The 18,366-nt window shown below is 40.1% G+C and overlaps 1 protein-coding gene across 2 annotated transcripts in view; it reads left to right on the forward strand.

Annotated features, from left to right (window-relative positions):
• Positions 1 to 18,366, forward strand: part of VPS26C (VPS26 endosomal protein sorting factor C) — a 377,577-nt gene that overhangs the window by 273,774 nt on the left and 85,437 nt on the right. For both annotated transcript variants that reach the window (XM_044071439.1, XM_044071440.1), the window contains one exon: positions 13,581 to 13,733. In XM_044071439.1, the coding sequence (XP_043927374.1) occupies positions 13,581 to 13,733 (153 nt within the window). The remainder of the gene's footprint in view (positions 1 to 13,580; positions 13,734 to 18,366) is intronic.

Here is an 18,366-nt window from a genome sequence, read left to right on the forward strand (position 1 = left end):
CAGTGTGTCTTAAGAGTACTGAAACATTTATTTATTTACTTACTTATTGATTTTTGATTACCAGAAAAGTCCAACTGTGTAAGTGCACATCTTCACTGGTGGCCGGGAAGAAAAGCTCCAAGGTATTACAAAAAAAAAAATAAATAAATAAGAACAACAGGTTTACAGTCTTCAAAAATAATATAGCATAAAAAAAACAACAATAAAAAATCTACAGTTTGAATGCAAACCGAAATTGCAATATGAAGTGGGAGAAAAACAGGGTTATGGCATATTTAGATAGAGGAGAGAAATTGAAGTAAGGAAGTTAGTGAATATTGGGGAGTAAGGAGTTGTAAGGTATGAATAGGTACTTGTTCATATGTAGAGACATAATTTATCCTGGGTTGAGCAAGAACAGACAGATTTTGGCAATCGTTTTGGTGAGCAAACCTACATGAGCAGACAAATTGAATAACACTCCTGCTGATCAAGGGATGGTGGCTTACAGGACCCATCCTTTAGTCTTCAGTCTACTGCGTTACACTTTTAGATATCTCCAAATGCTTGCAGTGGTATAATTAACAGAGGTGATAATTGTACCCCAGTTTTCCATCCATGGCATTCATTTTGTAGAGTAATAAAGTTATGAAAAACTGTAGACTCTTTGTTACCTTGACCACCCATTATCCTTTAATGGCATCTGCATTGCCAGCATTGTTTTTTCCCCACAAAGTGTATCTATTTTTCTATGATATCATTGCTATCAGCATATTTTTTATTTTGTAAATGCACTGTAATTTGAATCTTTATAATGTTAGTGTAGCCTTGTTCTAAGATGTAGTGATGATGCTGACAATGGTATGTGGTATTTTGCTTACTTTTATTTAGGGTGCAAAGTATATTTTGTTTTGCTGTTTTTCATTATGTTACATTATAGAATGCAGGTCTTCAGTCCAGCTGTGAATAAAGACTGCTAAAAGACATTAAGGGCAGAGTTTTATATTGTGCAGAAAAGTACTATTCCTCGTTATTAACAGAACTTTCAAAAGGTTTGTCTCATATTATCCTATATATTGTTTATGATGCAGCTCCCTTAGCCAGCTAACACAATCATATTTATTAATAGTGCTCCCTTTTGAGAGATATAGAATAGTACAGAAATGTTTTCAACATAATGAACTGTCTATAATTATTTTTCTTTAACTTCACACTGCACTCTGCCAATTTAGCTTTATCCAAGACTGCACAAGCAATAATTGCCTCAAATTTAAAGGCACCTTAGCAGGGAGTTCACAGTAAACTTCATTGCTGTCTACATAAAAACACTGGTTGCATGCTAGGAAGATGAAGCTTTAAATTATGTTTGCTTAGTAAACATTTGATTTTGTGCCTTCAGTGTAGACCTAGCAATATCTTTCCAGGGGGTTATATTACTCATGTCCTGTGATAAGTTAAGCAGTGTTTGTCACATGTGCAGTGTATACTTTTACTTAGGGGATATTTGGTGTTTTGTCTTTCTTTGAACAATAATAAAATGGTGGCTTTCCTTGAAACTTTGGCGTAAGTCTTCTTGCTCTTTACAGAGTAAAACAGTCAAGTAGCATGTAGCTTGCCAGGTACAGGACATTTTCACCCCACCAATTCGTCCCCGTCCAATTTGACCCCGGACGGTTGGACTCGAATAAAAACGCAACGTAAGTGAAGCCGTAGCACATCAAAGCATAAATAGAAAATAAAGACTGTATAAACATTCTTAGAAGTGGTTTAGACAGTCTTTCTTTTCTATTTATGTGCTTCGACTTCACTTACTTTAAGTGCAATTAGTTACTTGAAATACATAAAACAAAACAATAACTGCCAAAATTGCCACTTAACCACATTGCCGCTGTGGTCAGAAAGTCCTATGTGGCACATCTCATTACCAAGGGTTTTGCATCCAGGAAGAAAGAGGTCATCATCCCTCTCTACTCTTCCCTCATTAGACCAATCATCGAGTATAATGCCTCATTTGGCATGTACCTCACTAGACACTTGCAACAGCTGGAGAGGCCACCAAAGTACCTCACGTAGAGGAACCTATGCCTTAAGCACGTCCTACACAGACAGACTCAGAAAAACTCCAGCTGTTCTCTGTCTCATATCATCTACTAAGAGGTAGATCTGCTTGACTTGCAAAGCCATGTCTGACCCAGCTCTGTTAGAAATGCTACATCTAAAGAAATCCCAATCCCTCCACACCACACTCTCCAGAGACCTCAGCCTCATTACTGCAATCAGCAGAACATGCTGGAGGGACAGATTCATAACCCAGAGCCTGCCCATGCTCTGGAATAGACTTCCCATACATGTCAAGCAGAACACCTCACTGGCAGTCTTCAAGAGAAATCTTGATGAGTGGATGGGAAATAGAAAGTTCACTCCAAGGGATCTACTTGATAGAGGCACTGAGAATTAACGTTGGGCGGCATGATGCTAGAGCACTTATGGGCTAGGCTTGTAAAGGCTTCAGGGCAATTAGCCTAGTACATACCTATGAACTTACAAAATATGAATTAAAGAAAGAGTAGCGATAACATCCGGAAGTTCACAGCATTAACTAGTCTGAAGTTTCCGTATAACGATAACATTATCATTATATAAAAATAAAGAAAATTAGAAATAAAACAACAAGTAAGGCATTAAAAAATAAATTATATTCAAAGATGTAAATGTAAATAAAAATATAAATACACATATATGCAATAAATCAATGAACAGAAACTCTGGACTAGGTAATTCTGTGAACATCCGGATTAGTCAGCAAACCTTTGTAAAACAGAAATAATACAACACCCAAACGAAAGAATAAAATCACTACCAAATGTATCAAATGCACATAAAAAAATCAGTTTATAAAAGGTATACAGTGCAGAAATTTAAAAAGACACAGAAGCTGCATGCCATTAATTAAGCAAAACCCTTAAATCGAAACTATTAAAAAAAAAAAAAAAAAGAAAAGAAAGGTCTCGTAAAAAGTAAAAAAAACAACATTTAAGTACCTGAAACGGAGAAAAATCTTCATCAAAAGAGTAATGAATTGTATAAATCCATGAGAGATAAACTAAAAATGAATCACATGTATAAAAATATTTACAATGTTCTGTATTGGTCTACTGCCACCTAGTGCCAGTAGTGAGATAAAATCAGTTTAAAAAAAAAAAAAGTAAAGCTCAAGCAGAGAATCAGTTAAAGATGTCGAAAATTACCTCAAAAAGAAATCAAGAAAAAAGTAAGTTAGAATGGAAATCTGTACTGCTTTGAGAAATGCAACCACGATCAGACAATAACATTTTGGAGATGTGACAAAAAAAATCCTATAACTGTAAATCCAGACTTCATACAAGTGTGTATTCCACAAATGAGGTAATGAGTTTGTTACATGAACACAGTCATGGAAGTGACATGTCAGAAATAGAGGTGGAGAAGATAAAAGACAACGATTAAAGAAAGGGCTTGAAGACGCAATGAAAATTCCAGCAATGATCATTAACCCTGCAATAGAAACTTCAGAAGCAGTGAAAGATAAACTGTCAAATACTGACACAATGAAAAAAATAATAAAAAAAAAGTTAATAAACCTGCAGCTCAACCAATTGATTTATGCTCCTTAATAATTCTAGAGAAATATAAAAATTTATGGAAAAAATGAAAACTTTCTTCTATACGACTCAGGAGAAGGAGATCAAAAATATCTGGACGAGGAACAAGTACATGGAGCCATCTAATAAAAAAAGCTGTTGTTATGTGGAACATTCAAAATAGCGCCAAAACTATTTTCACAGGTATACGTAATAATGGCTGAACGAAGTGGATTCATTATACCGATAGCTTACTGTCTATTACCAGACAAGCGAAAAGAAAGCTATGAAAGAATGTTTCAAGGAATAAAGGGCATTTGGCCAAACCTCTTACCAAATTCAGTATCGACAGACTACGAAATAGCCATATTAAATGTTATAAAAACAGCATATCCAATAACAGAAATCCATGGATGCTTTTTCCACCTGGTAAAAAACATGAAAAAGATGATATCATATGAAGGACTGCTAGGCCAGTACAATACAGATAGTGAATTTGCACTACAAGCAAGAATGATTCCAGCACTCACCTTCATACCACTGGATGAACTAGAGAATGCCACAGAAGACAACATACCAGAAGCACTGCAACCTGTCCTAAACTGGTTTGAAGATAACTATATCGGACGACCAAATTACAGATGAATAAGAAAAAAATCAAATATTTCCACCTAAAATAAGGTCAGTGTATGACAGAACCTTAAATGGAGAACACCGAACAAAACAGCTATGTAGAAGCTACTCATAGAAAAATGCAAACAGAATTCGGAGTAGATCATCCAACACTTTGGCGATTTATAGATGGCATTCAAAAATCCACTGTGGAAGAGATCAAGATTACGAGGCATTTATCAGCAGTGCAGAACCACCAAAAAAAGGAAAAAATATCAAACAAATGATCAAAGACTTTTAACATTAGCAAGAGATCGTGCTAATAGAACAAATTTAAAATACCTATGAGGAGTAGCAGTAGCACACAATTTCTTAATGGGTTAAAAGAAAGATTTAGAAGACATATCAACATGAATAAAACATTGATTTATTTAATTTTAAACAATTTATTTATACTAGATAATAGATTAACATATGAACATAATATAAAATAAAAAATGTTTAATTTATGATGAAAGTATGTTAAATGTTTGTGTTATATTTATACTAACCAATGTAATGATTAAAATAAAAATAATATAAAAGTAAATATATATTTACAATGAACAAGTAACTGTTTTTATTGAATAATTGATTAAATAATAACATAATGATAAAGTACTTATTAAAATATATTTGGGGCCAGATAGTCTTGGGTTAAACTGTCCACTAAAATATCCCATAGACAGTAAATATAAATTTAAATATGAAATTGTATTCAAATGTATTGGGGTTTAACCATCCGGGGTCAAATAGACCTGCTTCCAGCCTGCCAGTACCACACCACAATAAAGAGGCTGTTCCCAGCCCAGAAAAGCCTGCTGTGCAGTGATTAAGCAGATGTTCATTGTGTTACACTGCTACAGTCCTCACACTTGGGTTATCCTGCCGTCAGGCAGTCCCACAGTCTGCCAGAGTTCCAAAGTCTTGGTCCGGCGTCGGTTGCTGTCGCTTCTTCCCTGAAATCAGTGCGCCGGGGTATATAAGAGGCATCTGACGCCATTTTCTTCAATCTTTCTTGCCATGTGGTGCCCGAAGCAGAAGCACTTCGCAAGTGCCGGTCAGCCGACTCCTGAGATTTTCAAATCGAATTTCAGACCGAAGTCTTCAATAAAGCTAAGTACCCCGTTGGGGAACCTTTTCTTGCCTCAGTCTGATGTCAGAAAACGTTAACAATTGCATTTCTTGTGGGAAGCAAATACCTCATAAGGACTTTTATTCTTATTGTATTCCTTGCCTAGGCCCAGACCACGACATCACAGGTTGTCAGTTTTGTGCTAGGTTTAACAAACGAACTATTAAACGTCAGTTTGATTTCGCCCAACATTATTTTGGTAGGAAATTTAATTATGCCATGCCGTTGGAGCAACCGGAATGCATAAAAAACACAAAGATATGGACAGCCAGCCGAGACCCAAACCAGATTCAGAGGCCTCTGCTAGGCCAGTCACCGGTTCTCCGGTTTTCAGTGAGGCGCCTACGCAGCCCCTGACTACCGCTGATTTAGAACCCCAGGCGGCATCCGATTCCCAAGCGGAGATTGCTAGGCCTCCACAACCTTTACCTTTAGGCCCTTCCGACTCCATGGCTGAAGGAGATTCCAGTGCAGTTGAAACGCTTTCAGTTGCAGAAGGTGTCTTCAGATTCGAGTACACTCACTATTAAATCCTATGCAAAGCTGAAAACCCCTTTAAAAACAAAGAAGTCTGTACAGCAGTCTCCAGTACAAGGCCCCATGCCTAACAAACAGATGCTTAAGATGGCTGAAGATTTAATTACCCTAATCAGGGGTTCCCATCCCCCTCCTGATAAAAGGCCAAGACAGGAGGAGGACTACGCTTCCTCTGACCAGGTTTCAATTTCCTCAGATTCTTCTGAGAAACAGGAATATTCTTTACCCCCTTATGAAGACTCTGATGCTGAAGAGTCTATCCCTTCAGCATCTCCCCCAGAAGACTACTCTTTTGGGGAAACTTTACATACCATGAGGGAACATTTCCACTGGGAAGGCCAGGATTACTCTGATTCAAAGAAAAGGCTCCGAGAGTTCCTTTTACTAGCCCAGCACAGACCACTTGCTATTCCACCCGTGTTAGACATTGTGGATGATGTTTATTCAGAATCTAGCCTTCACCCAGGTTCACTACCTCCTGCACCAGCCAAACCAGACAGATACTACAGAGTCCCTGACTCTCACAAATTCCTATATAAAAGCCCTGTTGCTGACCCAGAAACCATTTCCCAGGGTCCCAAAGGGGTTAAGGCCTCTATTGCTAAAAATCCTGTACCCTCTGAAAGGGATTCTAGAGCACTAGACAGATGGGGAAAGAAAATATATACCTCAGCTACTCCAGCTATGAGGGCCTTAAATTGCCAGTTTCACATGCTGAAATAACAATATTTGATGTCTCAATTAAAACAGAAAATGATCACACATACAGAACAGCCTGATTACAAGAAAGTGCAAGATTTGTTGCATGCAGCTGAACAAGTGGGGAAACATACTTTGCAATGTGAATTTGATTCATTGGACGCTTCTTGTAGAGCAGCAGTGACAGGGTCTGTCATACGTAGGCATGCTTGGTTAAAAGAACAAACTTTACCTGATCATGTTAAAGCAAAGTTATTGGATGCACCTTTACAGCAGGATGTTTTATTTGGTGTAAAAGCAGAAGAGGTTTTAAAGAAAATGGAGGATAAGGCAAAATCTATGCAGACGGTCAAGGATTTTTTACAGGTTCAACCCCCTCGTTTCAGCAGAAATTGGCCAGCCAAAAACTGGTCCTTTCCAGCTTCTGCCAGACCACAGAGGGGCAAATACAGATGCCCAAGGGGCAGAGGTCAGTCACAAGGCTCTTACCAGCCTCGACAATGGGATGCCACAACCCAAAAAGGAGGAGAAGACAGGTCCCAAACTATCAGAAGACAAACACAATGACTTACCCTTCAGACTGCCAAGCAAATCCCTCTTGGCAGCTCCCTTGGGAGGAAAACTAGCACTTTTTGCAGACAACTGGCACATCATCACAAAAGACAAATGGGTCCTAAATATTGTATCTCAAGGATACAGATTCCACTTTCACACTTTACCAAGGATAAAAGGAATGCCAAACCTGCCACCAAATCAATGGGCAGAGGCTCAGAAGCAAATTTCAGCTCTCATGGACATGAGAGCCATTCAACAGGTTCCTACACAGGAGCAAGGACAATGATTTTACTCAAGACTATTTCTAGTTCCCCGAAAGGACAAAGCTTGGAGACCCATTCTGGACCTCTCAATTCTAAACACATATCTGGAAGTACCCAAATTCAAGATGCTAACACTACAGCAACTTCTTCCCATGCTGGGCAAGAAAGCTTGGCTAGTAACGTTGGACCTCAAGGAGGCATACCTGCATGTCCCTATCAGACAAAATTGCAGAAGATACCTCCGATTTATAGCAGGTTCAACCCATTACCAGTTCTCTGCACTGCCCTTTGGCTTATCTACTGCACCCAGGGTCTTCACAAAATGCCTGGCACCAGTAATTGCATACTGCAGACAAAGAGGAATTCAAATATATCCATACCTGGATGACTGCCTTATTCAAGCAGAAAACAAAGACATTCTTTTAAAGCATCTGGCATTTGTCAAAAACCTATTAAGTTGCCTAGGGTACACAGTAAACGAAAAGAAGTCAAAACTAGTGCCCTCACAAGACAATATTCCTGGGTGCCAGCTTAAATACAACGGCCCAGATGGCTTATCTCACGCCAGACAAGCAAGGACAACTGACTCAATACTTCAAAATGATGGCAACAAAGACCCAACTCCCTGCAAGAAAAATTATGCAGGCCTTGGGATTCATGGCATCTTGCATACTACTAATACCATTTGCAAAACTGCATATGAGGAAATTACAATGGTACCTGAAAAGCGTATGGACTCAACACAGCCACAGCTTGGAAACAATAATTCCACTCATTCCCTGCCTTCAGCAGGAGTTTCTATGGTGGGCTCGGGCATGTCACCTCAACAAGGGTCAGCCTTTTACCTTACCAACAGCCAGGCAAACTATAACAACAGATGCATCGGATTATGCCTGGGGAGCACACATGGCAGGACAGTGTATTCAGGGCAAATGGTCTGCAGATGAAAGGCATCTACATATCAATCAAAAAGAGATGCTAGCTGTACAAAATGCCCTGATAGCTTTCAAGGACCTCCTACATCCAGGACAACTCCTAATACAGACAGACAACACCACAGTGATGTGGTACATAAACAAGCAAGGGGGGCACACATTCCTATCCCCTAAGCAGGCAAGCAATGACCTTGTGGAACACAGCACTGACCTACCAAGTTCAACTACAATCACAATTCCTGCCAGGAAAGAAAAACACATTGGCAGACGATCTAAGCAGAAACATCCTAGATCCTCACGAGTGGAAACTAGATCCACAAGTATTCACAATGATAACTCAAAAATGGGGGAGCCCAGACATAGATCCGTTTACTTCCCCCCAAAACTACCAACTATGGAAATTCTGCACAAGGACATACCACACACTAGCTTGGAAAGTGGACGCCCTCTCATTCAGTTGGAAAACATTGACAGTGTATGCCTTTCCTCCACTGCCTCTTCTGGCAAAGGTGCTGCTGAAAGCCAGATTAGAGAGGCCACAAATTATACTCATTGCTCCAGACTGGCCACACCAACACTGGTATCCAATACTAAGGAACATGGCTCAAGGCCCACCATGGATTTTACCTCCAATTCCTCACCTCACCTCACCTCACCTCACCTCAGCAAAACAATCAGATTCTACACAGCCAGCTCAAGACTTTAAATCTGGCTGCATGGCAAATTACCTAAACAACCAGTCAACACTTCTCTCTAAAGCTATGATGGATGTCATTCTGGAGGCCAGGAGGCCCAGCACCAGGAAAGCCTATTCAGACAAATGGAAAAGATTCTGTGCCTGGAATCAGGCTAAAGGCCAAAATCCCCTTGTCCCAAATATTCCTCAGATTCTTCAATATTTAACTGAGATGTTGCGCAAAGGACTTTCCTTTACATCTATTAAGATCCACGCCTCAGCTATTTCAGCTCAATACAACACGGATCCCCCTATATTTTCACATCCATTACTAAGACAGTTCCTCAGAGAGGCTAAGAACATAAGACCACCCCAGAGAGCACCAACACCAACTTGGGATCTTAATTTTGTTTTGGAAAAAATTACACTACCGCCCTTTGAACCAGCTTTTACAGCTGATCTACAGTTTCTATCATGGAAAACTGCCCTGCTGCTAGCAATAACTTCAGCACAAAGAGTCTCAGAGCTACAGGCCCTAATGGCAGTGGAGCCTTTCATCATTTTTCATCCAGACAGAGTCGCTTTACGAACTAACCCTTCCTTTATGCCAAAGGTGGAATCCAGTGTGGCCCTAAACCAAACCATTCATTTGCCCACCTTTTATCCAAACCCCCAGAACAAAGGGGAAAGGCTCCTACACTCTTTGGACATTCACAGGCAATTATGTTACTACTTGGATAAAACTAAGGCTTTCAGAAAATCTGACCAGCTCTTTGTATCCTATGCTGCAGGATCACAAGGAAAGGCTATCTCAAAACAGACCATTTCAAAATGGATATGACATTGTATCCGTTTCTGCTACACACACCATGGGAAACCTGTACCTGGTAATATTAGGCCCCATTCCACCAGGGCTACAGCAACATCAACAGCCTTCCTCAGAGGGGTACCAACCAAGGATAGTTTGGAGGCTGCAACTTGGAGTTGAGTGCACACCTTCACCAAGCACGATCACTTACCTCTATACTCTAAAACCAGAGCTGGCTTTGCCACTGCAGTTCTTCAGGGCCTACTAGCCTCTCCAAACCCTGTTTAGTTCCACCACCCATCCTTAGCTTTCGGATTCAACCCAAGTGTGATGACTGCAGCAGTGCAACACAATGAACATAGTACAGTTTTGTACCTACCATAAATGTAGATGTTCGAGTGTTCACACTGCTGCAGTCCAGGTTACCCTCCCTCCATCCCCTTTGACCTAGCTGAACTTTTCTATAAGTTTTCTATCCTGTACAACCTTTGTGGTGTATTTGCTTGTAATTGAAGGTATTCCTTTTATTCCTTTTACATGTTTTATTAGCAATATGTATTGCCTACCTACTTAGGGGCACCTGACATCTGGGGCAAGAAAAACTGAAGAAAATGGCGTTGGATGGCTCTTGTATACGCACTGACATCAGGGAAGAAGCGACAGCAACCAACGCCGGACCAAGACTTTGGAACTCTGGCCGACTGCGGGACCGCCTGATGGCAGGATAACCCGTGTGTGATGACTGCAGCAGTGTGAACACTCGAACATCTACATTTATGGTAGGTACAAAACTGTACTTTTTTCTGTTGTTGAAGTGCACTACAGTGTTTACTGAGTACACACATCAAGCTATGCAGCAGAAGCAGTTACCACTGGTGTTGACATTTCTTGTCCTGTTTAGTTCATTAGAAGCAATATTTGCTGCATGATCCAGAAGTGTTTGCCACTACAATTGGTATTTACTGTTCTTGCTGTGTAAACACACTTTACAGCTTGATTGGATCCTGTCCTTCATTCTTCAATGTGCTCTGTCTAGTTCTGTGTAAAGCCTTAATATATTTACTCTGGAGTTAAGGTGCAAATATTTTATACACACACTTGTGCTACAGCTGTGGTCTTGGCATCAGTGTAGTGCACATGTGCACATAAGTTGGCTGCTGCTTCTGCTGACTGAGGGCCCAATTCCAATTCTCCACCCCATCGCCAATCATCCTGGAATTCTTAAATGTATACTTGGCAATTATGCCAGCTAAGCCCCACACAGTCATGTGTACTAATCTCAATAAACCAACTCTTAAAATAGCTCCCCAACACAAACCATATCTTTACACTTATCAGTCCATACCATGCATTTACTTTGACAACCAGGCAGGGCTTATTCACCTCTGGAATTCTTATATTTATACTTGACATTTGTATCAGTTACACCCCACACACAGTTGTATGTTCTAATCACAGTAAGTAATCATAATCATATCCTTAAACAATTTCTTTTCTACTCCGCCCAAACTCTACTTGTATTTTCTCAGGCAAGCCTCTGTAGCAGTATATTTTCTGTTACTAGCCTTTCTCACTGATTACACTTCTGTAAATCACAAGCACACAAACAGATTATCAGTCTTCACACAATAGACATTGCAACTCCAACATAAATATATTCCCTCATTTATTAAGTAAAAATTACACCAATTGTTTGCAGTTTACATACTTGTAATCAGAATCACTGCAGAGAAATCAAACTGCCCTTTATGTTGTTATGATTTCTGCTACAAAATCGCACTCCAGTTCTCCAAAACCTACTTCTCTGTGGTGATCAGCCAAACCAAAGATGCACTTGCTATAATGCATTCTCTAAAAATCAAACTTTCTTCCTTTCAGTTATCATCATGGACTAAAAAATACACATGCAAGTACTAGAAGTATATACAAAGAAACAGGACAATTTCATGGTGGTGAGCGGACAGGTGATCCGCTGTGGCAACCCCTAACCGGACAAAGCCGAAAGTAGAAGAAGAAAGAATATTACAAACCATACTTAGTGTCACAAAGACCTGGCTTAAACCTTTGGGTACAGCATACTTAGAATACACTGGCTAGCCAAAAGAGCAGGCAGAATAGATCTCATCTACTCCAGCATGCTTCAGATATCTAAATACCAGTCACCTATCCTTAAATGTGGCAAAGCTGAATTGCTCATTGCCACACTTAAAATATGAATGCACATTATTGTACATATAGCCATAGTAGAGCAACTAATAACAGCACCATACCAGAAAAATCTTTTATCTTGGATTAAAGCTAACATACAAGATATAGTAGTATTAGGAGATAGTAACATCAATTAACCACACCCAAATTCTTACATTCATACTTGCATTTATACCAGTTAAGCGTCACTTAGTCATGCAGTTTAAGATAGCCAGTCAGCCAGCATTTTTGCAGAAGGAAATTGCAGTACCACCCACCAAAAAAAGCCTTCTCACACGTTCACTGGAGTAGTAAAGGACTGAACAGTAGAATGCAGAGTTGTGATGTACAGCTGTTGACCACTAAGTCACCCAGCTGCCTAAAACCATCTTACTATGTTCTGTTTAAGATGAGAGCAGGTGTGTAAGGTGTATATGAATACCTGAAGCTAGTAATTTAACAGATTCCTTACATGAGATTTTAATTTTCTTTTCTAAGGTCCTGCAGGAGTGAAAATCAAGGATACTCTGACCATGACTTAAAGCTCTGTAATAGCATAGGCTACCATGCAAAATAAAGATACCCGAAACAATATTTTTTTTTATCTTCCCACCTTTGCGGGACTGAAACCAATGTGTGCAGATAGAAGAAACAAATCAGTCTGTTCTTTGCACGTAGTGAGAGACAAAAATTCTTGGGATAGACAAGAGACCTACATCCCATTCTTTGCTGTACAGGAATCCCAGTGAGCTTATCTGCTGTTTGTCAAGAGTTGGTTAGTAGGCAGTAGGCCAGCTTGCTAGTCTTGTGGAGTGACCTACCCTCTTCCTTAGTGGAGTACCTCCTCCCCTCTGATGGCTGTTTTGAACCATTCCGTGTGCTGATCTTGAAGGGAAAGCATATGCTTCTGCACACTGAATTCTCTTTCACTTACTCTGCCACTTGCACTTGGCAGCTTGGGCATGCTAGTCTCAAACTCCGTGGGATAGAACACCTAGTGCTCCTGCCAGGTGTCACCGGTGTGGTGAGCCAGAATTCCCACACCCCCTGAATGTGCTAGCAAGTAATGACCACTCAGTCCCATCCTCCTCTTCCAGCGCCTACAGACATCCGAGTCACTGTTCAAATTCTGGTCAGCTCTAAAATGTAGTCAGGGTTTTACTCTTATACGATGGAGCTAGCAATACCTGATAACTTTAAAAAAGAAAGTTGTCACATGAGATTATTGTAAGCTGCTGCTGAGCCTTCCTTAATGTGTTACATGGGTATTTGACTTCTTTCTCCCCCATCTGTAAGTGGTGTAAGAGTTAACGTATGGAAGCCTGTACACCAGACAGGAACAAACTGCACACACTCAGACCAGAGCTGGAAAGTGACAAGATGTGAGCTCCAGACTTAGAATAGGCTTATTATATAACAGTGATACGCTAGATATAAGTGATGCTATCTTCATTTTTGTAGGTTTCTGGTGAAGTAGTTAAAATTGAAAAAAAAATAAATGTGTCTTTTTACTTCAGATTTTCATTTTCTTTCAGGTTGTGCAGAAGGATATGCACGAGATGCTACAGAGATACAAAACATACAGATAGCAGAAGGAGATGTTTGCCGAGAATTTCCTATTCCGATATATATGGTATTCCCCAGGCTGTTTACCTGTCCAACTCTGGAAACAACAAATTTTAAAATTGGTAAATGTCTGGAAATTTCTTGTTTTATACTTAGTTTGTAAATTACACTATATTAAAAAAAACTATGCAAAAGCTCCAGCAGAGTTTTTATTCTCTTATTTATTTATTTAACATTTGTTGACCAGGAAAGCCCGACTAGGTTCCACAGATCCTGTTTTCAGCAGAGGCCTGGGGAGAAATGCTCCAGTAGCATGTCTTTAGAATGTGGGAGGAAACCGGAGTACCCGGAGGAAACCCACGCAAATGCAGGAAGAACATCCAAACTCCACACAGAAGGCACCCCAGCTGAGAATTGAACCGGAGAACCTCTTGCTGTGAGGCAACAGCATTAACCGCTGCACCACTGCACCGCCCAATTCTCTTCTATTTATAACCTACATATCAGCCACTCCCTAATATGTTAAAGGAATCACAAAAGAAAAATATATAAAGGGTATTTTTTTATTATCTTAATGTTAGAGCAGGCCAATTTTCATGTAAAAACACTTGTAGTCTAGATTACTATGGCTTTTTAATGTGTTTTTGTGGTAGTTTGTGTAAGTTTCCCGAAAGTTCAATTATTGTCAGCTGAAATCATGGAAAGTCTAGCTAAAATACAGAACAGTATGCATAATGGCATACCTCTCAACTGCAAACATTGAAAGTTAGTACAAAAGCCCTTGAAAAATAAATAACATAATCCAAAAATCTGGACAGCTAATTAGCATAAAATTTGAATGCCAAATAGCACATAACTGTTCCCACTTTCAGTAAAAATGTGGGATGGTGCTCAGAAATGCATTAAAAAATAAAAAAAGAAAGATAAAAATGATGGAAAAATATACACAAATCATCAGAGACTATGTAAAATCTATAGAATTTGATGAACTGTATTGCAGTTGTTGTATTACAAGATCATTTATTTTGCTTCTGAAAAAGGGAGATGTAAGATGTGTGCCCTCTTTCTTTAAATTATTGATGTCAGTAGTATGATGGTCATCTAATATGGTTTTCTGTATACCAGGCAGCTTCAGAAGTAGTGAGTGATGAGGGAAATGACAGAAGATTGTGTGAAGGGGTAAATCAAGCCTGAAAATAGAGACATAACTCCAAAAATAGGTACATCATGTGCAGAGGTAAATCAGGCCTGAAAATGGGGACATTCCTCTAAAATAGATACGGTTGAGAAGGTTGCATAATGGTACATTTCATGTTTTGTTGATGGGAGCCATGCAGCGTTGTAGGTTACTTATGTATGTTGTTTAAATTGCAGATACTAAATTTGGTCTCTGTCTCTCTCTTTTTTTAATTTGTTGGATAGGAACAGTTTTAAGATCAGTTTAAAGCCCGATATGTCAAACCTGGGTTACCACTGGTGGTTTTGCATTGCAGAACACCTGTATCTTGTCGGTTACAACTTGCTGGCATCCACTAAATGGTTTTATTAACAGCAAAAAAGTGAACAGAAGAGATTTTTTTAAATTAATTTAAATTTGCAAACTTCATTTGTCATAAGTGGCAGTCATCTTTTCAAGCCTTTTAGTTGGAAGGTCTGATTGAAAACTCTCCCAAAATCAACATTTAAAAATATTGAATGTGGAGCATTAGATAGTCTTAAAATATGAAGAGACTTTGAGGTCAGATTCTATAATGTTTGGGACATTGGTGAATAGGCTATCCTTTGTAGTATGTGGCATTTCTGCCCCAGATATTTTTTTGCACTCACATTTCCCACATACTAATGACAGTGAGGTTCGAGGCACAGGATTACAGTGTTTCACCAGACACTGCATGGTAAAAAAGATATATGATTCACTAACACTAACATTCATTGTTAATAAATCTCATTATAATGTGTGGAGTGAAACAGTCTTAGCTAAAGTGAGATGATTCAGAAGTACACAGTCATTGAATGGAAAAGGCAATAGAGCGAGGGCATTTAGAGGTGTATACAGAAACTTGCAGTAAACCAAGATGAATACTTATGTATGGGTGTGGCAATATGCAATCCCTGGGTGAGAACCATGTAGAGAAACAGGATCTGGGGAAAAGAAATGTAATAGCTTTTTATTTATTTTAATCCAAGGCATACTGACCAACTTTAACCTAGAAAAGGAGTGTATTTATATGAAATATGTGTTTGTATACACACACACACACACACACACACACACACACACACACACACACACACACACACACACACAGTGAAAGGGGTGCAGACCCAAAGAATACAGAACATGCTGGGACATTAATTGACTGGCAGATGAATACCTGGTTGGCCTTGAACAGCCTTTGACCAATCTATGTCTGTAAATAGCTTCAGGTAAACATAGAAAAAAAGAAGTTATGTACTTACCATAACGTTCCATGTATGTAGTCCATCTCGCCGAACATTATTACATGTGGGTTTGGAGCCAATCCTCAGCTCTGACTTGGCCGCTTAGAAAGCCTGAAAACTTCTGATTGGCTCATGGCTAATAGGTATCCCATGATGCATGCGCACATTCCCCAGATCTTGTTTGCTACTAGTCTACCAGGGTAATACGGGAAAAAGGACAAAGGTCCAGAAGAATAAACTGTAATAAAAGGCACCCTTGTGGCAAAAAGCCACTGTAGAAAAGGAAAAAAAACTGTATCCAGGTCCTCCAGGAAGGGGGTTGGTGGGTGTGTTCGTAATAATGTTCGGCGAGATGGACTACATACATGGAACATTATGGTGAGTACATAACTTCTTTATGTTATGTAGTCCTATCTCGCCTACATTATTACATGTGGGACAGCGTCCCTAGCATCTTGAATGGGTGGCTCATTGGAAGATGCTCCTGAGTACCGTGGAACCAAACGAAGCTCTACCTCTGGAAGTCAAATCCAAGTTATAATGGGAAATGAAGGTATGAGGGGTAGCCCATGTTGCTGCTGCACAAATACTATCAATAGTTGTCCTGGCTTGGAAAGCAGCAGAAGTAGAGAAGGACCTGGTGGAATGTGCTTTAACTTTAAAGGGTAACTTCTTTCCTTGAGAACTGTAAATAAAGGAAATACAACTAGAGATCCAGTTCGAAAGTGTAACCTTGGAAACTGGCAAGCCCATTCTCGCCTCAGCAAAGGAAATAAACAGCTGTTCTGATTTCCTAAATTCTTTGGTCTGGTGGATATAGAAATGTAGTTGCCTGTGCACATCCAGTTGGTGGAATGTATACTCTGCTTTACTGGAGTGATTAGGGAAGAACACTGGCAATTCAGTTGTTTGGTTTAAGTGAAATTGAGAACAAACTTTAGGAATAAAAGAAAGGTTGGTCCGGAGAGAGACCATATCTTTGTGAAAAATTGAATATGGAGGTTTAACAGACAGAGCCTGTAATTCAGAAACTCACCTGGCTGAGGTTATTGCTACCAGAAAAAGAGTTTTCCAAGACAGAAATTTCAACTGACAGCTGTGGGCTGGTTCAAAGGGTGGCAGAGTAAGTCTAGACAGAACTAGATTCAGGTCCCAAGGAGGAATGGGGTCTTGCACAGGAGGTCTTAACATCATGGAACCCTTAAGAAAGGATTTGCACCGTTTGTGATACATAAGACTGGAATCATTAATCCCCACATGAAAATTAGATATTGCTGCTAGTTGAACTCGGAGTGTAGCAGCCGCTGTACCTTGGTGAAAGAGTTCTGAAAGAAACTCTAGAACAATAGTAATGGGAGCTGTAAATGGATCAACTTCTCTATTATCTGCCCATATGGAAAATCTCTTCCATTTACTATGATACAATTTTCTGGTTGAAGGCTTGTGAGAAGAGGTAATAATATAAGTTACAGCTGGAGACAAATCATGAATCCTGACTCGTGACGGAACTGGAGCAGCCATGCTGTCAGTTTGAGAGTGTGGAGACTGGGGTGAAGAGAACCTGACGTGTGTCAGGAGGTCTGGCACTGGGTCCAGAGTCCATGGGCAGTCCAACAGGTGAGGCCCGAGAAAAGGGAACCAAATCTGATGAGGCCAGTAAGGAGTGATGAGGATCATCTTTCTTCCCAACAGCATTGCTTTCTGTATGACCTTGGGGATGAGTGGAAAAGGAGAAAAAGCATAAAGGAACCCTGGGGGCCAATCTTGGACTAGTGCATCTCTTGGAGACTCTCCCAGAGGGGGGATGAGAGAGAAAAAGGTGCTGCATTTGGTGTTGATGGGACTGACAAAGAGGTCGCAGCAGGGTTGTCCCCACTTGTGAAAGATCATACTGGCTATTTTCTGGTTCAAGGATTATTCTTGAGGTAACAATATTGCCCTGCTTAGCTTGTCCGCTATCATGTTGGAAGTCCCTGGGATGTGCATTGCAATGAGAAAGCGTTGGGAAGAAATCGCCCAATTCCAAACTCGCATGGCCTCTCGACATAAGGGGTATGATCTGGTCCCCCCTTGTTTGTTTAGATATCAGACAACCGACATGTTGTCTGTCCGGATAGCTATCATCCCTAGAGGGAGAAAGTCGTGAAGTGCTTGCAACACTAGAAGCACCGCCCTCATCTGTAGGACATTGATATGCAGATGGGCCTCCTGCTCTTGCTATGTGCCTTGGACAGTCCTGCCAAGATAATGCCCCCCCACCCTATCTGAGAGGCATCCGTGGCCACAGTGGCAACGGGTTAGTGTGGTACAAAG

Source organism: Protopterus annectens, chromosome 5.part0, assembly GCF_019279795.1.
Source record: "Protopterus annectens isolate FY-2018-M chromosome 5.part0, PAN1.0, whole genome shotgun sequence".
NCBI classification, from domain to species: Eukaryota; Metazoa; Chordata; order Ceratodontiformes; family Protopteridae; genus Protopterus; species Protopterus annectens.